Raw genomic sequence first — 27,179 nt, 5'->3', positions numbered from 1 at the left:
CGAGTCTCTTGATCTGTTGCTCCCCGGGTCTGGTATCTGTTTGTCCCAGAGTCTGGGACCTGTTGGTCCCTGGGTCTGGGATCTGTTGGTCCCTGAGTCTGGGATCTGTTCGACCCAGAGTCTGGGATCTGTTCATCCCGGAGCCTGGGATCTGTTCGCCCCAGAGTCTGGGATGTGTTGGTCCCTGGGTCTGGGATCTGTTGGCCTTGGGTCTGGGATCTGTTGGTCCTGAGTCTGAGATCTGTTGGTTCTGAGTCTGAGATCTGTTGGTTCTGAGTCTGGGATCTGTTGGTCCCGATTCTGGGATCTGTTAGCCCCAGGGTCTGGGATCTGTTGGTTCTGAGTCTGGGATCTGTTGGTCCCCGAGTCTAGCATCTGTTAGTCCCAGAGCCTGGGGTCTGTTGGTTCCTGGATATGGGATCTGTTTGTCCCCATATCTGGGATATGTTTGTCCCCAGATCTGGGATTGGTGAGTCCCAGAGTCTGGGATCTGTTGGTCCCTGTGTCTGGGATCTGTTGGTCCCTGAGTCTGGGATCTGTTGGCCTCTGAGTCTGGGATCTGTTGGTCCCTGGGTCTGGGAACTGTTGGACCACGAGTATGTGATCTGTTAGTCCCCGGGTCTGGAATCAGTTGGTTCCTGGGTCTGGGATCTGTTGGTCCCCGGGACTGGGATCTGTTGGTACCTGGGTGTGGGATCTGCTGGTCCCCGGGACTGGGATCTGTTTGTTCCTGGGTGTAGGATCTGCTGGTCCCCAGGTCAGGGATCTGTTGGTACCCGGGTCTTGGATCTGTTGGTCCCAGAGTCTGGGATCTGTTGGTCCTTCTGGATCTGAGTGACTCAAGAAATGTTGGTGATCCTACCTCTCTGCTTCATCTGCAGACAGACAGCTCCCATTGCGGACTGAACGACACCATACACAGTTACTGCTGCTGCTGTTACATGCTCCAGGGCTGGTAAATATTAGACAGGGATCCAATGGGATGGAGAGAGCGACCATTGAGCCCAGCATGACTCCCCCGTATCCCGCCGAGATGTACAGCTTGTTCTTCAGTCTGGCAGCAGCATGCGCTATCGAGCCTTTCATTGGCTCCCCCAGCACTGTGCTCCCTACAGAGAGTGGAGAAAATTCAGTCAGGCAGCTCACTGAACAGGGCTCGGGGTGGGATGTGGGGGAGGAGGATGCGGAGGGGATTTGGATTAGAGAGAATGGGGTGTCAGGGGCGAGAGTTCAGCCTTGGGCCGGGGGGTCGAGAGGTCAGCTGTGGGTCATGGGGGCGACAGGTCAGCCTTAGGTCTGGAGCGAGAGGTCAGCCTTGGATCAGGGAGCGAGAGGTCAGCCTTGGGTCATGGGCGAGAGGTCAGCTTTGGGTCATGGGGCGAGAGGTCAGTCTTGAGTCATGGGGCGAGAGGTCAGCCTTGGGTCATGGTGCGAGAGTTCAGCCATGGTTCATGGGGCGAGAGGTCAGCTTGGCTCAGGGGCTAGAGGTCAGATTTGGCTCAGGGCTAGAGGTCAGCCTTGGGTCAAGGAGCGAGAGGTCAGCCCTTTTTCAGGCGGCGAGTGGTCAGCCTTGAGTGAGGGGGTGAAAGGTCAGCCTTCGACAATGGAATGGGAGGTCAGCCTTGGGTCAGGGGGCGATAGGTCAGCCTTGGGTCAGGGGGCGAGAGGTCAGACCTTGGTTGGACACAGAGGTCAGCCCTGGGTCGAGTCAAGAGGTCAGTTTTGCATCAGGGGGCGAGAGGAATGGAGTGTGTTATTGGGTGTAATTGTGGTGTGTGTTGTGTTGTTGGGTGTGATTCTGGTGCGTGCTGTTATTGGGTGTGACTCTGGTGTGTGTTGTGTTATTGGGTGTGATTCTGGTGTGTGTTGTTATTGGGTGTGATTCTGGTGTGTTGTTATTGGGTGTGACTCTGGTGTGTGTTGTGTTATTGGGTGTGATTCTGGTGTGTGTTGTTATTGGGTGTGATTCTGGCGGGTGTTGTGTTATTGAGTGTGATTCTGGTGTCTTATTATTGAGTGTGATTCAGGCGTGGGCTGTTATTGGGTGTGAATCTGGTGTGTGTTGTTATTGGGTGTGAATCTGGTGTGTGTTGTTATTGCGTGTGATTCTCGTACCAGCCTCCCCGAACAGGCGCCGGAATGTGGCGACCAGGGGCTTTTCAAAGTAACTTCATTTGAAGCCTACTTCTGACAATAAGCAATTTTTATTTCATTTCTGGTGTGTGTGGTGTTATAGTGTGTGATTCCGGTGTGTGTTATTGGGTGTGATTCTGGTGTCTGTTGTTATTGGGTGTGTTTCTGGTGAGTGTTGTTATTGGGTGTGATTCTGGTGTATGTTTTTTTATTGGGTGTAGAACATAGAACATAGAACAGTACAGCACAGAACAGGCCCTTCGGCCCTCGATGTTGTGCCGAGCATTGTCCGAAACCAAGATCAAGCTGTCCCATCCCCTGTCATTCTGGTGTGCTCCATGTGCCTATCCAATAACTGCTTGAAAGTTCCTAAAGTGTCCGACTCCACTATCACAGCAGGCAGTCCATTCCACATCCTAACCACTCTCTGAGTAAAGAACCTACCTCGGCCATCCCTCCTATATCTCCCACCCCGAACCTTATAGTTATGCCCCCTTGTAACAGCCACATCCACCCGTGGAAATAGTCTCTGAACGTCCACTCTATCTATCCCCCTCATCATCTTATAAACCTCTATTAAGTCGCCTCTCATCCTCCTCCGCTCCAAAGAGAAAAGCCCTCAATCTTTCCTCATAAGACCTATCCTGCAAACCAGGCAGCATCCTGGTAAATCTCCTTTGCACCCTTTCCAAAGCTTCCACATCCTTCCTAAAATGAGGCGACCAGAACTGCACACAATACTCAAAAGGTGGTCTCACAAGGGTCATGTACAGTTGCAGCAGAACCCCGCGGCTCTTAAACTCAAGCCCCCTGTTAATAAACGTTAACACACTATAGGCCTTCTTCACGGCTCTATCCACTTGAGTGGCAACCTTCAGAGATCTGTGGACATGAACCCCAAGATCTCTCTGTTCCTCCACATTCCTCAGAACCCTGCCGTTGACCCTGTAATCCACATTCAAATTTTTTCTACCAAAATGAATCACCTCGCACTTATCAGGGTTAAACTCCATCTGCCATTTTTTGGCCCAGCTCTGCATCCGATCAATGTCTCTTTGCAGCCTACAACAGCCCTCCACCTCATCCACTACTCCACCAATCTAGGTGTCATCAGCAAATTTACTGACCTACCCTTCAGCCCCCTCCTCCAAGTCATTGATAAAAATCACAAATAACAGAGGACCCAGCACTGATCCCTGTGGTACACCGCTGGTAACTGGTCGCCAGTCTGAACATTTTCCATCCACCACCACCCTCTGTCTTCTATGTGATACACAGTACGAAGTCTTACAACACCAAGTTAAAGTCCAACAGGTTTGTTTCGATGTCACTAGCTTTCGGAGCGCTGCTCCTTCCTCAGGTGAATGAAGAGGTATGTTCCAGAAACATATATATAGACAAATTCAAAGATGCCAGACAATGCTTGGAATGCGAGCATTAGCAGGTGATTAAATCTTTACAGATCCAGAGATGGGGTAACCCCAGGTTAAAGAGGTGTGAATTTTGTCAAGCCAGGACAGTTGCTACACACTTAGAAATCCTACCAACTGTCCTGGCTTGACACAATTCACACCTCTTTAACCTGGGGTTATCCCATCTCTCGATCTGTAAAGATTTAATCACCTGCTAATGCTCGCATTCCAAGCATTGTCTGGTATCTTTGAATTTGTCTATATATATGTTTCTGGAACATACCTCTTCATTCACCTGAGGAAGGAGCAGCGCTCCGAAAGCTAGTGACATCGAAACAAACCTGTTGGACTTTAACCTGGTGTTGTAAGACTTCGTACTGTGCTCACCCCAGTCCAACGCCGGCATCTCCACTTCTATGTGATAGCCAGTTACTTATCCAATTGGCCAAATTTCCCTCTATCCCACACCTCCTTACTTTCTTCATAAGCCGACCATGAGGAACCTTATCACACGCCTTACTAAAATCCATATATACAACATCAACTGCTCTACCTTCATCTACACACTTAGTTACCCCCTCAAAGAATTCAATCATGGAATCTCTACAAGTGTGATTCTGGTGTGTGTTTGTTTTTGGGTGTGCTTCTGGTGAGTATTGTTATTGGGTGTGATTCTGGTGCGTGCTTTGTTATTGGGTATGATTCTTGTGTGTGTGGCTATTAGGTGTGATTCAGGTGTGTGTGTGTGTTGTTATGATGTGGAGATGCCTGCTTTGGACTGGGGTGATCACAGTAAGAAGTCTCACAACACCAGGTTAAAGTCCAACAGGTTTGTTTCCAACACTAGCTTTCAGAGCACTGCTCTTTCCTCACGTGAATGAAGAGGTATGTTCCAGAAACATACATAGAGACAGAGTCAAAGACGCAAGACAATGTTTAGCATGCGAGTATTTGCAGGTAATTAAGTCTTTACAGATCCAGAGATACGGGTAACCCCAGTTGAAAGAGGTGTGAATTGTCTCAAGCCAGGACAGTTGGTATGATTTCACAAGCCCAGGCCAGATGGTGGGGGATGAACGTAATGCAACATGAATCCAAGGTCCCCGTTGAGGCCGTACTCATGTGTGCGGAACTTGGCTGTAAGTTTCTGCTCGGCGATTTTGCGTTGACGCGCGTCCTGAAGGCCGCCTTGGAGAACGCTTACCCAGAGTTATAGCTGGGGGAAGGGAAATTATGATGCCATTAGACGTGACTTGGGGGGGATAAGGTGGAGAAGTAGGCTGCAAGTGTTGGACACACTGGATAAGTGGAGCTTGTTCAAGGATCAGCTACTGCGTGTTCTTGATAAGTATGTACCGGTCAGGCAGGGAGGAAGGTGCCGAGCGAGGGAACCGTGGTATACCAAAGAAGTGGAATCTCTTGTTAAGAGGAAGAAGGAGGCCTATGTGAAGATGAGGTGTGAAGTTTCAGTTGGGGCGATGGATAGTTACAAGGTAGCGAGGAAGGATCTAAAGAGAGAGCTAAGACGAGCAAGGAGGGGACATGAGAAGTATTTGGCAGGAAGGATCAAGGAAAACCCAAAAGCTTTCTATAGGTATGTCAGGAATAAGCGAATGACTAGGGAAAGAGTAGGACCAGTCAAGGACAGGGATGGGAAATTGTGTGTGGAGTCTGAAGAGATAGGCGAGATACTAAATGAATATTTTTCGTCAGTATTCACTCAGGAAAAAGATAATGTTGTGGAGGAGAATGCTGAGCTCCAGGTAAATAGATTAGATGGCATTGAGGTACGTAGGGAAGAGGTGTTGGCAATTCTGGACAGGCTGAAAATAGATAAGTCCCCGGAACCTGATGGGATTTATCCTAGGATTCTCTGGGAGGCCGGGGAAGAGATTGCTGGACCATTGGCTTTGATTTTTATGTCATCATTGGATACAGGAATAGTGCCAGAGGACTGGAGGATAGCAAATGTGGTCCCTTTGTTCAAAAAGGGGAGCAGAGACAACCCCGGCAACTATAGACCGGTGAGCCTCACGTCTGTAGTGGGTAAAGTCTTGGAGGGGATTATAAGAGACAAGATTTATAATCATCTAGATAGGAATAATATGATCAGGGATAGTCAGCATGGCTTTGTGAAGGGTAGGTCATGCCTCACAAACCTTATTGAGTTCTTTGAGAAGGTGACTGAACAGGTAGACGAGGGTAGAGCAGTTGATGTGGTGTATATGGATTTCAGCAAAGCGTTTGATAAGGTTCCCCACGGTAGGCTATTGCAGAAAATACGGAGGCTGGGGATTGAGGGTGATTTAGAGATGTGGATCAGAAATTGGCTAGCTGAAAGAAGACAGAGGGTGGTGGTTGATGGGAAACGTTCAGAATGGAGTTCTGTCACAAGTGGAGTACCACAAGGATCTGTTCTGGGGCCGTTGCTGTTTGTCATTTTTATCAATGACCTAGAGGAAGGCGCAGAAGGGTGGGTGAGTAAATTTGCAGACGATACTAAAGTCGGTGGTGTTGTCGATAGTGTGGAAGGAAGTAGCAGGTTACAGAGGGATATAGATAAGCTGCAGTGCTGGGCTGAGAGGTGGCAAATGGAGTTTAATGTAGAGAAGTGTGAGGTGATTCACTTTGGAAGGAAAAACAGGAATGTGGAATATTTGGCTAATGGAAAAGTTCTTGAAAGTGTGGATGAGCAGAGGGATCTAGGTATCCATGTACATAGATCCCTGAAAGTTGCCACCCAGGTTGATAGGGTGGTGAAGAAGGCCTATGGAGTGTTGGCCTTTATTGGTAGAGGGATTGAGTTCCGGAGTCAGGAGGTCATGTTGCAGCTGTACAGAACTCTGGTACGGCCGCATTTGGAGTATTGCGTACAGTTCTGGTCGCCGCATTATAGGAAGGACGTGGAGGCTTTGGAACGGGTGCAGAGGAGATTTACCAGGATGTTGCCTGGTATGGAGGGAAAATCTTATGAGGAAAGGCTGATGGACTTGAGGTTGTTTTCGTTAGAGAGAAGAAGGTTAAGAGGAGACTTAATAGAGGCATACAAAATGATCAGGGGGTTAGATAGGGTGGACAGTGAGAGCCTTCTCCCGCAGATGGAAATGGCTAGCACGAGGGGACATAGCCTTAAACTGAGGGGTAATAGATATAGGACAGAGGTCAGGGGTAGGTTCTTTACGCAAAGAGTAGTGAGGCCGTGGAATGCCCTACCTGCTACAGTAGTGAACTCGCCAACATTGAGGGCATTTAAAAGTTTATTGGATAAACATATGGATGATAATGGTATAGTGTAGGTTAGATGGCTTTTGTTTCGGTGCAACATCGTGGGCCGAAGGGCCTGTACTGCGCAGTATTGTTCTATGTTCTATGTTCTATAACACCAGGTTAAAGTCCAACAGGTTTGTTTCCAACACTAGCTTTCGGAGCACTGCTCCTTCCTCAGGTGAATGAAGAGGTATGTTCCAGAAACATATATAGAGACAGAGTCAAAGACGCAAGACAATGCTTAGAATGCGAGCATTTGCAGGTAATTAAGTCTTTGCAGATCCAGAGATACGGATAACTCCAGTTGAAAGAGGTGTGAATTGTCTCAAGCCAGGACAGTTGGTAGGATTTCAAAAGCCCAGGCCAGATGGTGGGGGATGAATGTAATGCGGCATGAATCCCAGGTCCCGGTTGAGGCCGTACTCATGTGTGCGGAACTTGGCTGTAAGTTTCTGCTCGGCGATTTTGCGTTGTCGCGCGTCCTGAAGGCCGCCTTGGAGAACACTTACCCGGAGATCAGAGGCTGAATGCCCTTAACTGCTGAAGTGTTCCCCAACTGGAAGGGAACATTCCTGCCTGGCGATTGTCGCGCGATGTCCATTCATCCGTTGTCGCAGGGTCTGCATGGTCTCGCCAATGTATCACGCTTCGGAACATCCTTTCCTGCAGCGTATGAGGTCAACAACATTGGCCAAGTCGCATGAGTATGCACCACGTACCTGGTGGGTGGTGTTCTCACGTGGAATGGCTTGAGACAATTCACACCTTTTTAACCTGGGGTTACCCGTATCTCTGGATCTGTAAAGACTTAATTACCTGCAAATGCTCGCATTCAAAGCATTGTCTTGCATCTTTGACTTTGTCGCTATATATGTTTCTGGAACATACCTCTTCATTCACCTGAGGAAGGAGCAGTGCTCCGAAAGCTAGTGACATCGAAACAAACCTGTTGAACTTTAACCTGATGTTGTCAGACTTCTTACTGTGTTGTTATTGGGTGTGATTCTGGTGTGTGTTATTATTGGGTGTGATTCTGGTGTGTGTTGTTATTGGGTGTGATTCTGGTATAAGAACATAAGAATTAGAAGCAGGAGTAGGCCATCTGGCCCCTCGAGCCCTCCACCATTCAATGAGATCATGGCTGATCTTTTGTGGACTCAGCTCCACTTTCCGGCCCGAACATCATAACCTTAATCCCTTTATTCTTCAAAAAACTATCTATCTTTTATCTTAAAAACATTTAATGAAGGAGCCTCTACTGCTTCACTGGGCAAGGAATTCCATAGATTCACAACCCTTTGGGTGAAGAAGTTCCTCCTAAACTCAGTCCTAAATCTACTTCCCCTTATTTTGAGGCTATGCCCCCTAGTTCTGCTTTCACCCGCCAGTGGAAACAACCTGCCCGCATCTATCCTATCCTATTCCCTTCATAATTTTATATGTTTCTATAAGATCCCCCCTCAACCTTCTAAATTCCAACAAGTACAGTCCCAGTCTACTCAACCTCTCCTCATAATCCAACCCCTTCAGCTTTGGGATTAACCTAGTGAATCTCCTCTGCACACCCTCCAGTGCCAGTACGTCCTTTCTCAAGTAAGGAGACCAAAACTGAACACAATACTCCAGGTGTGGCCTCACTAACACCTTTTACAATTGCAGCATAACCTCCCTAGTCTTAAACTCCATCCCTCTAGCAATGAAGGACAAAATTCCATTTGCCTTCTTAATCACCTGTTGCACCTGTAAATCAACTTTCTGCGACTCATGCACTAGCACACCCATGTCTCTCTGCACAGCAGCATGTTTTAATATTTTATCATTTAAATAAAAATGATAATCCTACCAAAATGGATAACCTCACATTTGTCAACATTGTATTCCATCTGCCAGACCCTAGCCCATTCACTTAGCCTGTCCAAATCCCTCTGCAGACTTCCAGTATCCTCTGCACTTTTTGCTTTACCACTTATCTTAGTGTCGTCTGCAAACTTGGACACATTGCCCTTGGTCCCCAACTCCAAATCATCTATGTAAATTGTGAACAGTTGTGGGCCCAACACTGATCCCTGAGGGACACCACTAGCTACTGATTGCCAACCAGAGAAACACCCATTAATCCCCACTCTTTGCTTTCTATTAATTAACCATTCCTCTATCCATGCTACTACTTTCCCCTTAATGCCATGCATCTTTATCTTATGCAGCAACCTTTTGTATGGCACCTTGTCAAAGGCTTTCTGGAAATCCAGATATACCACATCCATTGGCTCCCCGTTATCTACCGCACTGGTAATGTCCTCAAAAAATTCCACTAAATTAGTTAGGCACGACCAGAACTAGGGGGCATAGCCTCAAAATAAGGGGAAGTTGATTTAGGACTGAGTTTATGAACCCATGCTGCGTCTGCCCAATGGGACAATTTCCATCCAGGTGCCTCGCTATTTCTTCCTTGATGATAGATTCCAGCATCTTCCCTACTACAGAAGTATATGTGTTGTTATTGGGTGTGATTCTGGTGTGTGTTGTGTTATGGGGTGTGTTGTTAGTGGGCGTGATTCTGGTGTGTGTTGTTATTGGGTGTGATTCTGGTGTGTATTGTTATTGGGTGTGATTCTGGTGTGTATTGTTATTGGGTGTGATTCTGGTGTGTGTTATTGGGTGTGATTCTCGCATTGCTGTACCGGTGTTATTTGGGGTGATCCAGGTGTTACAGTTGATCTGGTAGAACAAGATGTCAGCGCTGAAGTCCTCCTGCTCTGTACGGCCTCCGACCACGATCATCGTGTCTCGGAAGAGTGAGGCGATGTGGAAAAACCGGGAAAAGGGCTGGAAATGACGACAAAACAAGAACCATTAGATGGGGGGTAATATGGAAACTCTCATCCTTGCTCATGACTGTGGATGAGCAGCTTTGTGAAATACCTTTCTGCCATAAGACGGGGCAAGTACGCTCCAGGTGAGGTTGGGAAGATATAGACAGTACAGTTCAGGTGAGGCTGATACATTCTCCAGGTAAAATCGATAACCGCCAAAGACATAAAGCGCATCAGTGGCCTGGTGATAGACTGTTGAATGTCCATATAAACCTGCAATGAGTAGAAGCTTTGGTCAGCAGCCTCCAACCTGAGCCCACATGAGTGTAATAAACACAGCACCAGGGCACATGAGCACACTGCCCACTACAGGGACAGGGCAACTGCATGATGCCACTCTGAATCAATTGCCACAAGCATTCTCCCACTCGTTATCTGTACAGCAGCTGCATTGCGTACAGTGTAAGGCTCTGTCTGGGTCAGTGTCTGTGTACAATGTGCGACTCTCTCAGTTTGTGGGTCAAGGTCGGTGTACAGTGCGAGTCTGTGTATGTCAGAGTCTGTGTACAGTATGAGTCTCGTGTGCGTGTGGGGGTCAGGGTCTGTGTACAGTGAGAGTCTCATGTGTGTGTGGGTCAGGGTCTGTGTACAGTGTGAATCTCTACATGTGTTGGGGTCAGTGTCTGTGTACAGTGTCTCTGTGTAGGTCAGGGTCTTTGTACAGTGTGAGGCTGTGTGTATGTGGGTTAGGATCGCTGTACAGTCTGAGTTTCTCTGTGTAGGTCAAAGTCTGTGTACAATGAGGGCCTCTGTGTGGGGCAGGGTCTGTGCACAATAGGAGTCTCCCTGCATGTGAGAGTTTGGGTCTTTGTACAGTGTGAGTCTCTTCCTACAGTGGATAGCACTGTTCCTTCACAGTGCCAGGGTCCCAGGTTCAATTCCCGGCTTGGGTCACTGTCTGTGCAGAGTCTGCACGTTCTCCCCGTGTCTGCGTGGGTTTCCTCCGGGTGCTCCGGTTTCCATTCACAAGTCCCAAAAGACGTGCTGTTAGGTAATTTGGACATTCTGAATTCTCCCTCTGTGTATCCGAACAGGTGCCGGAATATGGCGACGAGGGGCTTTTCACAGTAACTTCATTGCAGTGTTAATGTAAGCCCACTTGTGACAATAAAGATTATTATTATTGTGTGAGAGTCAGGGTTTATGTACAGTGTGAGTTTATGGGGCTCAAAGTCTGTGTACAGTGTGAATCTGTGTGTGTGTGTGGGGGGGGGGGGGGGTCAGGGTCTGTGTACAGCGTGCGTCTGTGTGTGGGTCAGGGTCTGTACAGTGTGAATCTGTGTGTGTGTGTGTGTGGGGGGGTCAGGGTCTGTGTACAGTGAGAATCTGTGTGTGTGTGGGGGGGGGGGGTCAGGGTCTGTGTACAGCGTGCGTCTGTGTGTGGGTCAGGGTCAGTGTACAGTGAGAATCTGTGTGTGTGTGTGGGGGGGTCAGGATCTGTGTACAGCGTGCGTCTGTGTGTGGGTCAGGGTCAGTGTACAGTGAGAATCTGTGTGTGTGTGTGGGGGGGTCAGGATCTGTGTACAGCGTGCGTCTGTGTGTGGGTCAGGGTCAGTGTACAGTGAGAATCTGTGTGTGTGTGTGGGGGGGTCAGGATCTGTGTACAGCGTGCGTCTGTGTGTGGGTCAGGGTCAGTGTACAGTGAGAATCTGGTGTGTGTGTTGGGGGGGGGGGTCAGGATCTGTGTACAGCGTGCGTCTGTGTGTGGGTCAGGGTCAGTGTACAGTGAGAATCTGGTGTGTGTGTTGGGGGGGGGGGGTCAGGGTCTGTGTACAGCGTGCGTCTCTCTGTGAGCCTCTCTCCTGCTGGCCTATGGTTGGACAATGCTTTAGTTCCGGTCTCTTATTCCTACCTGTGGGTGCAGTTCCCGTGGGCTGGCTGATGCTCCAAGCTGCCGAGTCAATCTTATACCCTAGCAGTTTGTTGTTGAAGCCATTCTGAGGGGAATAACCCCCAATGAGGAGCAGCTTGGAGTTCTGGCACTGGGTCAGCGTGTGACCAGCTACTGGGACTAAAATCTCAGACTGCAGGAAGCAAAACAAGAAGGTTAACAAAGCAGTACCTCTCCACAAACACATGTAACACCGGGCTCACCAAGCATTTACATCCCCATTCTAAACAACAATTGCCCTCCCGGTGGGAGGAGAGAGACTCCCTCTTCTCGCCAACACACACTCTCCCCAAGCGAGGACCAATTCTCCCTGTTCTCGACAACATTCACTCTTCCCGTGAGGACGGATTCTCCACCTTTCTCAACAACACTCACTCCCCACATGAGGATGTCTCCCCGCTCTTGTCAACGTTCACTCTCTGAGTAAGAAGGCTCCCAATACACAACACTCACTCCCCGTGTGAGGAAACTCCACATTCTCGACAACGCTCACGCTCCCAGTGTGAGGAGTCTCCCCTTTCACAACATTCACTCTCCCAGTGTGTGAGGAGTCTCCCTGTCCTCAACAACACTCACTCTCCCCATGTGAGGACTGAGTCTCCCCGTTCTCAACAACACTCACTCTCCCTGTGTGAGGAGTCTCCCCTCCTCAACAACACTCACTCTCCCAGTGTGAGGAGTCTCCCCGTTCTCAACAACACTCACTCTCCCCGTGTGAGGACTGAATCTCCCCGTTCTCAACAACACTCACTCTCCCTGTGTGAGGAGCTCCACGTCCTCAACAACACTCACTCTCCCAGTGTGAGGACTGAATCTCCCCGTTCTCAACAACACTCACTCTCCCCGTGTGAGGACTGAGTCTCCCTGTTCTCAACAACACTCACTCTCCCCGTGTGAGGACTGAGTCTCCCCGTTCCCAACACTCACTCTCTCCGTGTGAGGAGTCTCCCCGTCCTCAACAACACTCACCCTCCCCACGTGAGGTGACTCCCCGTTCTCAACAACACTCACTCTCCCAGTGTGAGGACTGAGTCTCCCTGTCCTCAACAACAGTCACTCTCCCCGTGTGAGGACTGAGTCTCCCCGTTCTCAACAACACTCACTCTCCCAGTGTGAGGACTGAGTCTACCCGTTCCCAACACTCACTCTCCCTGTGTGAGGAGTCTCCACATTCTCAACAACACTCTCTCTCCCTGTGCGAGGAGACTCTCTGTTCTCAACAACACTCACTCTCCCAGTGTGAGGAGTCTCCACATTCTCTTTTTTTTAAAAAATATTTTATTGAAAATTTTTGGTCAACCATCACAGTACATTGTGTATCCTTTACACAATAATATAACAGTATAAATAACAATGACCTGTTTTATAAACAAAGAATAAATAATATGTAACAAAAATGAAAACTAAAACTAAATGGCAACTGCCTTGTCTCAGATAAACACTCTCCAAAAATATGATTTAACAGTCCAATATACAATTATTTATAGCAACGACCTATACATATTATACATATATATTAACAACCCTGAGAGTCCTTCTGGTTCCTCCCCGCCCCCCCCCCCCTCTCCTGGGCTGCTGCTGCTACCTTCTTCTTTCCCATTCCCTCTATCTTTCTGTGAGGTATTCGACGAACGGTTGCCACCGCCTGGTGAACCCTTGAGCCGATCCCCTTAGGACGAACTTAATCCGTTCCAGCTTTATAAACCCTGCCATGTCATTTATCCAGGTCTCCACCCCCGGGGGCTTGGCTTCCTTCCACATCAACAGTATCCTGTGCCGGGCTACTAGGGACGCAAAGGCCAAAACATCGGCCTCTCTCGCCTCCTGTACTCCCGGCTCTTGTGCAACCCCAAATATAGCCAACCCCCAGCTTGGTTCGACCTGGACCCCCACCACCTTCGAAAGCACCTTTGTCACCCCCACCCAGAACCCCTGTAGTGCCGGACATGACCAGAACATGTGGGTGTGATTCGCTGGGCTTCTCGAGCATCTCGCACACCTATCCTCTACCCCAAAAAATTTACTGAGCCGTGCTCAAGTCATATGCGCCCTGTGTAACACCTTAAATTGAATCAGGCTTAGCCTGGCACACGAGGACGATGAGTTTACCCTACTTAGTGCATCCGCCCACAGCCCCTCCTCAATCTCCTGCCCCAGCTCTTCTTCCCATTTCCCTTTCAGCTCATCGACCATAATCTCCCCCTCGTCCCCCATTTCCCTATATATATCTGACACCTTACCGTCCCCCACCCATGTCTTTGAGATCACTCTGTCCTGCACCTCATGCGTCGGGAGCTGCGGGAATTCCCTCACCTGTTGCCTCGCAAAAGCCCTCAGTTGCATATACTGGAATGCATTCCCTTGGGGCAACCCATATTTCTCGGTCAGCGCTCCCAGACTTGCGAACTTCCCATCCACAAACAGATCTTTCAGTTGCGTTACTCCTGCTCTTTGCCATATTCCAAATCCCCCATCCATTCTCCCCGGGGCAAACCTATGGTTATTTCTTATCGGGGACCCCACCAAGGCTCCCGTCTTTTCCCTATGCCGTCTCCACTGTCCCCAAATTTTCAAAGTTGCCACCACCACCGGGCTTGTGGTGTATTTCTTCGGTGAGAACGGCAATGGGGCCGTCACCATAGCTTGTAGGCTAGTCCCCCTACAGGACGCCCTCTCCAATCTCTTCCACGCCGCTCCCTCCTCTTCTCCCATCCACTTACTCACCATTGAGATATTGGCGGCCCAGTAGTACTCACTTAGGCTCGGTAGTGCCAGCCCCCCACTATCCCTACTACGCTGTAAGAATCCCTTCCTCACTCTCGGGGTCTTCCCGGCCCACACAAAACTCATGATACTCTTTTCGATCCTTTTGAAAAAAGCCTTCGTGATCACCACTGGGAGGCACTGAAACACAAAGAGGAATCTCAGGAGGACTACCATTTTAACCGTCTGCACCCTCCCTGCCAGTGACAGGGATACCATGTCCCATCTCTTGAAGTCCTCCTCCATTTGTTCCACCAATCGCGTTAAATTTAACCTATGCAATGTACCCCAATTCTTGGCTATCTGGATCCCCAAGTAACGAAAGTCCCTTGTTACCTTCCTCAGCGGAAAGTCCTCTATTTCTCTGCTCTGCTCCCCTGGATGCACCACAAACAACTCACTTTTCCCCATGTTCAGTTTATATCCTGAGAATTCTCCAAACTCCCAAAGTTTCCGCATTATCTCTGGCATCCCCTCCGCCGGGTCCGCTACATATAACAACAAATCATCCGCATACAGAGATACCCGGTGTTCTTCTCCTCCTCTAAGTACTCCCCTCCACTTCTTGGAACCCCTCAATGCTATTGCCAGGGGCTCAATCGCCGGTGCAAACAATAATGGGGACAGAGGGCATCCCTGCCTTGTCCCTCTATGGAGCCGAAAGTATGCAGATCCCCGTCCATTCGTGACCACACTCGCCACTGGGGCCCTATACAACAGCTGCACCCATCCAACATATTCATCTCCAAAACCAAATCTCCTCAGTACCTCCCACAGATAATCCCACTCCACTCTATCAAATGCTTTCTCGGCATCCATCGCCACCACTATCTCCGCTTCCCCCTCTGGTGGGGGCATCATCATTACCCCTAGCAGCCTCCGTATATTCGTATTCAGCTGTCTCCCCTTCACAAACCCAGTTTGATCCTCATGGACCACCCTCGGGACACAATCCTCTATCCTCATTGCCATTACCTTGGCCAGAATCTTAGCGTCTACATTTAGGAGGGAAATAGGTCTATAGGACCCGCATTGCAGCGGGTCCTTTTCCTTCTTTAGGAGAAGCGATATCGTTGCCTCAGACATAGTCGGGGGCAGCTGTCCCCTTTCCTTTGCCTCATTAAAGGTCCTCATCAGTAGCGGGGCGAGCAAGTCCACATATTTCCTGTAAAATTCAACTGGGAATCCTTTATGTGCCCTTATTGATATCAGCTCCCCTCTAACCACTGCCTTCAGCGCCTCCCAGACCACTCCCACCTGGACCTCCCCATTATCATTGAGTTCCAAGTACTTTTCAATGCACCCCCTCACCCTTAGACACACACCCTCATCTGCCATTAGTCCCATGTCCATTCTCCAGGGTGGGCGCCCTTCTGTTTCCTCCCCTATCTCCAAGTCCACCCAATGTGGAGCGTGATCCGAAATGGCTATAGCCGTATACTCCGTTCCCCTCACCTTCAGGATCAACGCCCTTCCCAAAACAAAAAAGTCTATTCGCGAATAGACTTTGTGGACATAGGAGAAAAACGAAAACTCCTTACTCCTAGGTCTGCTAAATCTCCACAGGTCTACTCCTCCCATCTGCTCCATAAAATCTTTAAGCACCTTGGCTGCTGCCGGCCTCCTTCCAGTCCTGGACCTCGACCTGTCCAGCCCTGGTTCCAACACCGTATTGAAATCTCCCCCCATTACCAACTTTCCCACCTCTAGGTCCGGGATGCGTCCTAGCATACGCCTCATAAAATTGGCATCATCCCAGTTCGGGGCATATACGTTTACCAAAACCACCGTCTCCCCCTGTAGTTTGCCACTCACCATCACGTATCTGCCCCCGCTATCTGCCACTGTCTTTGCCTCAAACATTACCCGCTTCCCCACTAATATAGCCACCCCCCTGTTTTTCGCATCTAGCCCCGAATGGAACACCTGCCCCACCCAACCTTTGCGTAGTCTCACCTGGTCTATCAGTTTCAAGTGCGTTTCCTGTAACATAACCACGTCTGCCTTAAGTTTCTTAAGGTGTGCGAGTACCCGTACCCTCTTTATCGGCCCGTTCAGCCCTCTCACATTCCACGTGATCAGCCGGGTTGGGGGGCTTTTTACCCCCCACCCCTTGTCGATTAGCCATCCCCTTTTTCCAGCTCCTCACCCGGTTCCCACGCAGCTGTGTCCCCCCCCAGGCGGTGCCCCCCCGCCCATCCCACCCCATACCAGCTCCCCCCTCTCCCCAGCAGCAGAAGCCCTATAATTCCCCCCTCCCACCCCCCCGCTAGATCCCCCACTAGCGTAGTTACACCCCCCATGTTGCTCCCAGAAGTCAGCAAACTCTGGCCGACCTCGGCTTCCCCCCGTGACCTCGGCTCGCACTGTGCGACGCTCCCTCCTTCCTGCTTCCCTATTCCCGCCATGATTATCATAGCGCGGGAACCGAGCCCACGCTTCCCCCTTGGCCCCGTCCCCAATGGCCAACGCCCCATCTCTTCCACCTCCTTTCCTCCCCCCACCACCTCCTGTGGAAGAGAGAAAAGTTACCACATCGCAGGATTAATAACATAAATCTCCTCTTTCCCCCCTTTTTACCCCCCTCTTCGCCCCCCATACTCGCCCCACCACTTTGTTTCAAACGTTCTTTTTTTAATAACCCGCTCATTCCAATTTTTCTTCCACGATAAAAGTCCACGCCTCATCCGCCGTCTCAAAGTAGTGGTGCCTCCCTTGATATGTGACCCACAGTCTTGCCGGTTGCAGCATTCCGAATTTTATCTTCTTTTTGTGAAGCACCGCCTTGGCCCGATTAAAGCTCGCCCTCCTTCTCGCCACCTCCGCACTCCAGTCTTGGTATACGCGGATCACCGCGTTCTCCCACTTACTGCTCCGAGTTTTCTTTGCCCATCTAAGGACCATCTCTCTATCCTTAAAACGGAGGAATCTCACCACTATGGCTCTAGGAATTTCTCCTGCTCTCGGTCCTCGCGCCATCATTCGGTATGCTCCCTCCACCTCCAGCGGACCTGCCGGGGCCTCCGCTCCCATTAACGAGTGCAGCATCGTGCTCACATATGCCCCGACGTCCGCTCCCTCCGCACCTTCAGGAAGACCAAGAATCCTTAGGTTGTTCCTCCTCGCGTTGTTCTCCAGCGCCTCCAGCCTTTCCACACATCGTTTATGGTGTGCCTCGTGCATCTCCGTCTTCACCACCAGGCCCTGTATGTCGTCCTCATTCTCGGCAGCCTTTGCCTTCACGACCTGAAGCTCCCGCTCCTGGGTCTTTTGCTCTTCCTTTAGCCCTTCGATCGCCTGTAATATCGGGGCCAACAGCTCCTTCTTCATTTCCTTTTTGAGTTCTTCCACGCAGCGTTTCAAAAACTCGTGTTGTTCAGGGCCCCATATTAAACTGCCACCTTCCGATGCCATCTTGGTTTTTGCTTGCCTTCCTTGCCGCTGCTCTAAAGGATCCACTGCAATCCGGCCACCTTCCTCTCCTTTTTTCATCCGTATCCAGGGGGGATTCCCTTCTGGTTCACCGCACAGTACTTTTAGCCGTTAAAATTACCGTTGGGGCTCTTATTAAGAGCCCAAAAGTCCGTTCCACCGGGAGCTGCCGAAACGTGTGACTCAGCTGGTCATCGCCGCACCCGGAAGTCGAGTCTCCACATTCTCAACAACACTCTCTCTCCCTGTGTGAGGAGACTCCCCATTCTCAACAACACTCACTCTCCCTGTGTGAGGAGACTCCCCGTTCTCAACAACACTCTCTCTCCCCGTGTGAGGAGTCTCCCCATTCTCAACAGCACTCCCTCTCCCAGTGTGAGGAGTCTCCCCGTTCTCAACAACACTCACTCCCCCGTGTGAGGAGTCTACCCGTCCTCAACAACACTAACTCTCCCAGTGTGAGAACTGAGTCTTCCTGTCCTCAACAACACTCACTCTCCCAGTGTGTGAAGAGTCTCCCTGTTCTCAACAACACTCACTCTCCCCGTGTGAGGAGTCTCCCCGTCCTCAACAACACTAACTCTCACGGTGTGAGGAGTCCCCCGTTCTCAACAACACTCACTCTCCCAGTGTGAGGATCGTGTCTCCCCATTCTCAACAACACTCACTCTCCCCGTGTGAGGAGTGTCCCCGTCCTCAACAACACTTACTCTCCCCGTGTGAGGAGTCTCCCCGTCCTCAACAACACTCACTCTCCCAGTGTGATGAATCTCCCCGTTCTCAGCACTCTCTCTCCCCGTGTGAGGAGACTCCCCGTTCTCAACACACTCACTCTCCCCGTGTGAGGACTGAGTCTCCCTGTCCTCAACAACAGTCACTCTCCCAGTGTGAGGAGTCTCCACATTCTCAACAACACTCTCTCTCCCTGTGTGAGGAGACTCCCCGTTCTCAACAACACTCTCTCTCCCTGTGTGAGGAGACTCCCCGTTCTCAACAACACTCTCTCTCCCTGTGTGAGGAGACACCCCGTCCTCAACAACACTCTCTCTCCCAGTGTGAGGACTGAGTCTTTCCGTCGTCAACAACACTCACTCTCCCAGTGTGAGGACAGAGTCTCCCTGTCCTCAACAACACTCACTCTCCCAGTGTGAGGACAGAGTATCCCTGTCCTCAACAACACTCACTCTCCCCGTGTGAGGACTGAGTCTCTCTGTTCTCAACAACACTCACTCTCCCCGTGTGAGGAGCTCCACGTCCTCAACAACACTCACTCGCCCAGTGTGAGGACTGAGTCTACCTGTCCTCAACAACACTCACTCTCCCAGTGTGCGAGGAGTCTCCCCGTTCTCAACAACACTCACTCTCCCCGTGTGAGGAGTCTCCCCGTCTTCAACAACACAAACTCTCACGGTGTGAGGAGTCCCCCGTTCTCAACAACACTCACTCTCCCAGTGTGAGGAGTGAGTCGCCCCGTCGTCAACAACACTCACTCTCCCTGTGTGAGGACTGAGTCTCCCCGTTCTCAACAACACAGACTCTCTCCGTGTGAGGAGTCTCCCCGTCCTCAACAACACTCACCCTCCCCACGCGAGGTGACTCCCCATTCTCAACAACACAGACTCTCCCAGTGTGAGGACTGAGTCTCCCCGTTCCCAACACTCACTCTCCCCATGTGAGGAGACTCCCAGTTCTCAACAACATTCACTCTCCCAGTGTGAGGAGTCTCCCCGTTCTCAACACTCAATCTCCCCGTGTGAGGAGACTCCCCGTTCTCAACAACACTCACTCTCCCAGTGTGAGGAGTCTCCCCGTCCTCAACATAGAACATAGAACAATACAGCGCAGTACAGGCCCTTCGGCCCACGATGTTGCACCGAAACAAAAGCCATCTAACCTACACTATGCCATTATCATCCATATGTTTATCCAATAAACTTTTAAATGCCCTCAATGTTGGCGAGTTCACTACTGTAGCAGGTAGGGCATTCCACGGCCTCACTACTCTTTGCGTAAAGAACCTACCTCTGACCTCTGTCCTATATCTATTACCCCTCAGTTTAAAGTTATGTCCCCTCGTGCCAGCCATATCCATCCGCGGGAGAAGGCTCTCACTGTCCACCCTGTCCAACCCCCTGATCATTTTGTATGCCTCTATTAAGTCTCCTCTTAACCTTCTTCTCTCCAACGAAAACAACCTCAAGTCCGTCAGCCTTTCCAACACTCACTCTCCCAGTGTGAGGACTGAGTCGCCCCGTCGTCAACAACACTCACTCTCCCAGTGTGAGGACAGAGTCTCCCTGTCCTCAACAACAGTCACTCTCCCCGTGTGAGGACTGAGTCTCCCCGTTCTCAACAACACTCACTCTCCCAGTGTGAGGACTGAGTCTCCCCGTTCCCAACACTCACTCTCCCCATGTGAGGAGGCTCCCAGTTCTCAACAACATTCACTCTCCCAGTGTGAGGAGTCTCCCCGTTCTGAACACTCAATCTCCCCATGTGAGGAGACTCCCCGTTCTCAACAACACTCACTCTCCCAGCGTGAGAAGTCTCCCCGTCCTCAACAACACTCACTCTCCCAGTGTGAGGACTGAGTTTCCCCATTCTCAACAACTCACTCTCCCAGTGTGAGGACTGAGTCTCCCCGTTACCAACACTCACTCGCCCAGTGTGAGGAGACTCCCAGTTCTCAACAACACTCACTCCTGCAGTGTGAGGAGTCTCCCCGTGCGCAACAAAACTCACTCTCCCAGTGTGAGGAGTCTCCCCGTCCTCAACAACACTCACTCTCCCAGCGTGAGGACGGAGTCTCCCTGTCCTCAACAACACTCACTCTCAACGTGTGAGGAGACTCCCCGTTGTCAACAACACTCACACTCGCAGTGTGAGGAGACTTCCCGTTCTCAACAACACTCACTCTCCCAGTGTGAGGAGTCTCCCCGTTCTCAACACTCACGCTCCCCGTGTGAGGAGTTTTCCTGTTCTCAACAACACTCACTCTCCCAGTGTGAGGAGTCTCCCCGTTCTCAACAACACTCACTCTCCCAGTGTGAGGACTGAGTCGCCCCGTTCCCAACACTCACACTCCCCATGTGAGGAGACTCCCAGTTCTCAACAACACTCACCCTCCCAGTGTGAGGAGTCTCCCCGTTCTCAACAACACTCACTCTCCCCGTGTGAGGAGACTCCCCGTTCTCAACAACACTCCCTCTCCCAGTGTGAGGAGTCTCCCCATCCTCAACAACACTCACTCTCCCAGTGTGAGGAGTCTCCCCGTTCTCAACAACACTCACTCTCCCCGTGTGAGGACTGATTCTCCCCGTTCTCAACAACACTCACTCTCCCAGTGTGAGGACTGAGTCTCCCCGTTCCCAACACTCACTCTCCCCATGTGAGGAGACTCCCAGTTCTCAACAACACTCACTCTCCCAGTGTGAGGAGTCTCCCCGTTCTCAACACTCAATCTCCCCGTGTGAGGAGTCTCCCCGTTCTCAACAACGTGAGGACTGAGTCTCCCTCTCCTCAACAACACTCACTCTCCCCGTATGAGGACTGAGTCTCTCTGTTCTCAACAACACTCACTCTCCCCTTGTGAGGAGCTCCACGTCCTCAACAACAATCACTCGCCCAGTGTGAGGACTGAGTCTACCTGTCCTCAACAACACTCACTCTCCCAGTGTGTGAGGAGTCTCCCCGTTCTCAACAACACTCACTCTCCCCGTGTGAGGTTCTCCCCATCCTCAACAACACGAACTCTCACGGTGTGAGGAGTCCCCCGTTCTCAACAACACTCACTCTCCCAGTGTGAGGACTGAGTCTCTGTTCTCAACAACACTCACTCTCCCCGTGTGAGGTGTCCCCCGTTCTCAACAACACTCACCCTCCCCACGTGAGGTGACTCCCCATTCTCAACAACACTCACTCTCACAGTGTGAGTACTGAGTCTCCCTGTCCTCAACAACAGTCACTCTCCCCGTGTGAGGACTGAGTCTCCCCGTTCTCAACAACACTCACTCTCCCAGTGTGAGGACTGAGTCTCCCCGTTCCCAACACTCACTCTCCCCATGTGAGGAGACTCCCAGTTCTCAACAACACTCACTCTCCCAGTGTGAGGAGTCTCCCCGTCCTCAACAACACTCACTCTCCCAGTGTGAGGAGTCTCCCCGTCATCAACAACATTCACTCTCCCAGTGTGAGTACTGAGTCTCCCTGGCCTCAACAACACTCACTCTCCCCGTGTGAAGACTGAGTCTCCCCGTCCTCAACAACACTCACTCTCCCAGTGTGAGGACGGAGTCTCCCTGTCCTCAACAACACTCACTCTCCCCGTGTGAGGAGTCTCCCCGTTCTCAACAACACTCACTCTCCCAGTGTGAGGAGTCTCCCCGTTCTTAACACTCACTCTCCCAGTGTGAGGAGTCTCCCCGTTCTCAACACTTACGCTCCCCATGTGAGGAGTTTTCCTGTTCTCAACAACACACTCTTCCAGTGTGAGGAATCTCAGCGTTCTCAACAACACTCACTCCCCGTGTGAGGAGTCTCCCCGTTCTCAACAACACTCACTCCCCGTGTGAGGAGTCTCCCCGTTCTCAACAACACTCACTCTCCGCATGTGAGAAGTCTCCCCGTCATCAACAACACTCACTCTCCCAGTGTGAGGACTGAGTCTCCCTGTCTTCAACAACACTCACTCTCCCCATGTGAGGTGACTCTCCGTTCTCAACAACACTCACTCTCCCTGTGTGAGGAGTCTCCCCGTTCTCAACAACACTCACTCTCCCTGTGTGAGGTGTCTCCCCGTTCTCAACACTGACTCTCCCAGTTTGAAGGGGCTCCCCGTTCTCAACAACACTCACTCTCCCCGTGTGAGGAGTCTACCCGTTCTCAACAACATTCACTCTCCCAGTGAGAGGAGTCTCCCCGTTCTCAACACTCACTCCCCCCGTGTGAGGAGTCTCCCCGTTCTCAACAACATTCACTCTCCCAGGGTGAGGAGTCCCCCCGTCCTCAACAACATTCACTCTCCCAGTGTGAGGACCGTGTCTCCCTGTCCTCAACAACACTCACTCTCCCAGTGTGAGGAGTCTCCCCGTTCTCAACAACACTCACTCTCCCCGTGTGAGGACTGATTCTCCCCGTTCTCAACAACACTCACTCTCCCAGTGTGAGGACTGAGTCTCCCCGTTCCCAACACTCAATCTCCCCATGTGAGGAGACTCCCAGTTCTCAACAACACTCACTCTCCCAGTGTGAGGAGTCTCCCCGTTCTCAACACTCAATCTCCCCGTGTGAGGAGTCTCCCCGTTCTCAACAACGTGAGGACTGAGTCTCCCTCTCCTCAACAACACTCACTCTCCCCGTATGAGGACTGAGTCTCTCTGTTCTCAACAACACTCACTCTCCCCTTGTGAGGAGCTCCACGTCCTCAACAACACTCACTCGCCCAGTGTGAGGACTGAGTCTACCTGTCCTCAACAACACTCACTCTCCCAGTGTGCGAGGAGTCTCCCCGTTCTCAACAACACTCACTCTCCCCGTGTGAGGTTCTCCCCATCCTCAACAACACGAACTCTCACGGTGTGAGGAGTCCCCCGTTCTCAACAACACTCACTCTCCCAGTGCGAGGACTGAGTCTCTGTTCTCAACAACACTCACTCTCCCCGTGTGAGGAGTCCCCCGTTCTCAACAACACTCACCCTCCCCACGTGAGGTGACTCCCCATTCTCAACAACACTCACTCTCCCAGTGTGAGTACTGAGTCTCCCTGTCCTCAACAACAGTCACTCTCCCCGTGTGAGGACTGAGTCTCCCCGTTCTCAACAACACTCACTCTCCCAGTGTGAAGAGTCTCCACGTTCTCAACAACACTCTCTCTCCCTGTTCGTGGAGACTCCCCGTTCTAAACAACAACATACTCTCCCAGTGTGAGGAGTCTCCCCGTCCTCAACAACACTCACTCTCCCAGTGTGAGGAGTCTCCCCGTCGTCAACAACATTCACTCTCCCAGTGTGAGTACTGAGTCTCCCTGTCCTCAACAACACTCACTCTCCCCGTGTGAGGACTGAGTTTCCCCGTTCTCAACAACATTCAATCTCCCAGTGTGAAGACTGAGTCTTCCCGTCCTCAACAACACTCACTCTCCCAGTGTGAGGACGGAGTCTCCCTGTCCTCAACAACACTCACTCTCCCCGTGTGAGGAGTCTCCCCGTTCTAAACACTCACGCTCCCCGTGTGAGGAGTTTTCCTGTTCTCAACAACACTCACTCTCCCCGTGTGAGGACTGATTCTCACGTTCTCAACAACATTCACTCTCCCAGTGTGGGGACTGAGTCTCCCCGTTCCCAACACTCACTCTCCCCATGTGAGACTCCCAGTTCTCAACAACACTCACTCTCCCAGTGTGAGGAGTCTCCCCGTTCTCAACAACACTCACTCTCCCCGTGAGGAGACTCCCCGTTCTCAACAACACTCACTCTCCCAGTGTGAGGAGTCTCCACGTTCCCAACAACACTCACTCTCTCAATGTGAGGACTGAGTCTCCCCGTCGTCAACAACACTCACTCTCCCAGTGTGAGGACAGAGTCTCCCTGTCCTCAACAACACTCACTCTCCCAGTGTGAGGACAGAGTCTCCCTGTCCTGAACAACACTCACTCTCCCAGTGTGAGGACTGAGTCTCCCTCTCCTCAACAACACTCACTCTCCCCGTGTGAGGACTGAGTCTCTCTGTTCTCAACAACACTCACTCTCCACGTGTGAGGAGCTCCACGTCCTCAACAACACTCACTCGCCCAGTGTGAGGACTGAGTCTACCTGTCCTCAACAACACTCACTCTCCCAGTGTGCGAGGAGTCTCCCCGTTCTCAACAACACTCACTCTCCCCGTGTGAGGAGTCTCCACGTCCTCAACAACACAAACTCTCACGGTGTGAGGAGCTCCCCGTCCTCAACAACACTCACCCTCCCCACGTGAGGTGACTCCCCATTCTCAACAACACACACTCTCCCAGTGTGAGTACTGAGTCTCCCTGGCCTCAACAACAGTCACTCTCCCCGTGTGAGGACTGAGTCTCCCCGTTCTCAACAACACTCACTCCTCCAGTGTGAGGACTGAGTCTCCCCGTTCCCAACACTCACTCTCCCTGTGTGAGGAGTCTCCACGTTCTCAACAACATTCACTCTCCCAGTGTGAGGAGAATCCCCGTTCTCAACACTCACTCTCCCTGTGTGAGGAGTCTCCACGTTCTCAACAACATTCACTCTCCCAATGTGAGGAGAATCCCCGTTCTCAACAACACTCACTCTCCCAGTGTGAGGAGACTCCCCGTTCTCAACTACACTCTCTCTCCCTGTGTGAGGAGACTCCCCGTTCTCAACTACACTCACTCTCCCAGTGTGAGGAGTCTCCCCGTTCTCAACACTCAATCTCCCAGTGTGAGGAGTCTCCACATTCTCAACAACACTCTCTCTCCCTGTGTGAGGAGACTCCCCGTACTCAACAACACTATCTCTCCCTGTGTGAGGAGACTCCCCGTTCTCAACAACACTCTCTCTCCCTGTGTGAGGAGACACCCCGTTCTCAACAACACTCACTCTCCGTGTGTGAAGAGACTCCCCGTTCTCAACAACACTCACTCTCCCAGTGTGAGGAGTCTCCCCGTCGTCAACAACACTCACTCTCCCAGTGTGAGGACAGAGTCTCCCTGTCCTCAACAACACTCACTCTCCCAGTGTGAGGACAGAGTCTCCCTGTCCTCAACAACACTCACTCTCCCAGTGTGAGGACTGAGTCTCCCTCTCCTCAACAACACTCACTCTCCCCGTGTGAGGACTGAGTCTCTCTGTTCTCAACAACACTCACTCTCCCCGTGTGAGGAGCTCCACGTCCTCAACAACACTCACTCACCCAGTGTGAGGACTGAGTCTACCTGTCCTCAACAACACTCACTCTCCCAGTGTGCGAGGAGTCTCCCCGTTCTCAACAACACTCACTCTCCCCGTGTGAGGGGTCTCCCCGTCCTTAACAACACGAACTCTCACGGTGTGAGGAGCTCCACGTCCTCAACAACACTCACTCTCCCAGTGTGAGGACTGAATCTCCCCTTTCTCAACAATACTCACTCTCCCCGTGTGAGGACTGATTCTCCCCGTTCTCAACAACACAGACTCTCTCCGTGTGAGGAGTCTCCCCGTCCTCAACAACACTCACCCTCCCCACGTGAGGTGACTCCCCATTCTCAACAACACTCACACTCCCAGTGTGAGTACTGAGTCTCCCTGTCCTCAACAACAGTCACTCTCCCAGTGTGAGGACTGAGTCTCCCCGTTCCCAACACTCACTCTCCGTGTGAGGAGTCTCCACGTTCTCAACAACACTCTCTCTCCCTGTGTGAGGAGACTCCCCGTTCTCAACAACACTCTCTCTCCCTGTGTGAGGAGACTCCCCGTTCTCAACAACACTCTCTCTCCCTGTGTGAGGAGACTCCCCGTCCTCAACAACACTAACTCTCCCCGTGTGAGGAGTCTCCCCGTTCCCAACACTCACTCTCCCTGTGTGAGGAGTCTCCACGTTCTCAACAACACTCTCTCTCCCAGTGTGAGGAGTCTCCCCGTTCTCAACACTCAATCTCCCAGTGTGAGGAGTCTCCACATTCTCAACAACACTCTCTCTCCCTGTGTGAGGAGACTCCCCGTTCTCAACAACACTCTCTCTCCTTGTGTGAAGAGACTCCCCGTTCTCAACAACACTCTCTCTCCCTGTGTGAGGAGACTCCCCGTCCTCAACAACACTAACTCACCCCGTGTGAGGAGTCTCCCCGTTTTCAACAACACTCACTCTCCCAGTGTGAGGAGTCTCCCCGTTCTCAACAACACTCACTCTCCCCGTGTGAGGAGTTTTCCTGTTCTCAACAACACTCACTCTCCCCGTGTGAGGACTGATTCTCCCCGTTCTCAACAACACTCACTCTCCCAGTGTGGGGACTGAGTCTCCCTGTTCCCAACACTCACTCTCCCCATGTGAGGAGACTCCCAGTTCTCAACAACACTCACTCTCCCCGTGAGGAGACTCCCCGTTCTCAACAACACTCACTCTCCCAGTGTGAGGAGTCTCCACGTTCTCAACAACACTCTCTCTCCCTGTGTGAGGAGACTCCCCGTCCTCAACAACACGAACTCTCCCCGTGTGAGGAGTCTCCCCGTTCCCAACACTCACTCTCCCTGTGTGAGGAGTCTCCACGTTCTCAACAACACTCTCTCTCCCAGTGTGAGGAGTCTCCCCGTTCTCAACACTCAATCTCCCAGTGTGAGGAGTCTCCACATTCTCAACAACACTCTCTCTCCCTGTGTGAGGAGACTCCCCGTTCTCAACAACACTCTCTCTCCCTGTGTGAAGAGACTCCCCGTTCTCAAC

The 27,179-nt window shown here is 51.4% G+C and overlaps 1 protein-coding gene across 1 annotated transcript in view; it reads right to left on the bottom strand.

The window, feature by feature from the left end:
- LOC140405587 (multiple epidermal growth factor-like domains protein 8) overlaps window positions 1-27,179 on the bottom strand; it is a gene marked incomplete at its 3' end in the record, with an annotated part of 453,542 nt that overhangs the window by 97,560 nt on the left and 328,803 nt on the right. The window contains exons 9-12 of the mRNA XM_072494144.1: window positions 11,538-11,709; window positions 9,735-9,898; window positions 9,494-9,638; window positions 863-1,109 (exon numbers count right to left, since the gene is read on the bottom strand). Of these exons, the coding sequence (XP_072350245.1) occupies window positions 863-1,109; window positions 9,494-9,638; window positions 9,735-9,898; window positions 11,538-11,709 (728 nt within the window). The remainder of the gene's footprint in view (window positions 1-862; window positions 1,110-9,493; window positions 9,639-9,734; window positions 9,899-11,537; window positions 11,710-27,179) is intronic.

This window comes from Scyliorhinus torazame, unplaced genomic scaffold (assembly GCF_047496885.1).
Source record: "Scyliorhinus torazame isolate Kashiwa2021f unplaced genomic scaffold, sScyTor2.1 scaffold_126, whole genome shotgun sequence".
NCBI classification, from domain to species: Eukaryota; Metazoa; Chordata; class Chondrichthyes; order Carcharhiniformes; family Scyliorhinidae; genus Scyliorhinus; species Scyliorhinus torazame.
Note: the sequence above shows the minus strand (reverse complement) of the source record. Positions and strands in the feature narration are given on the sequence as shown.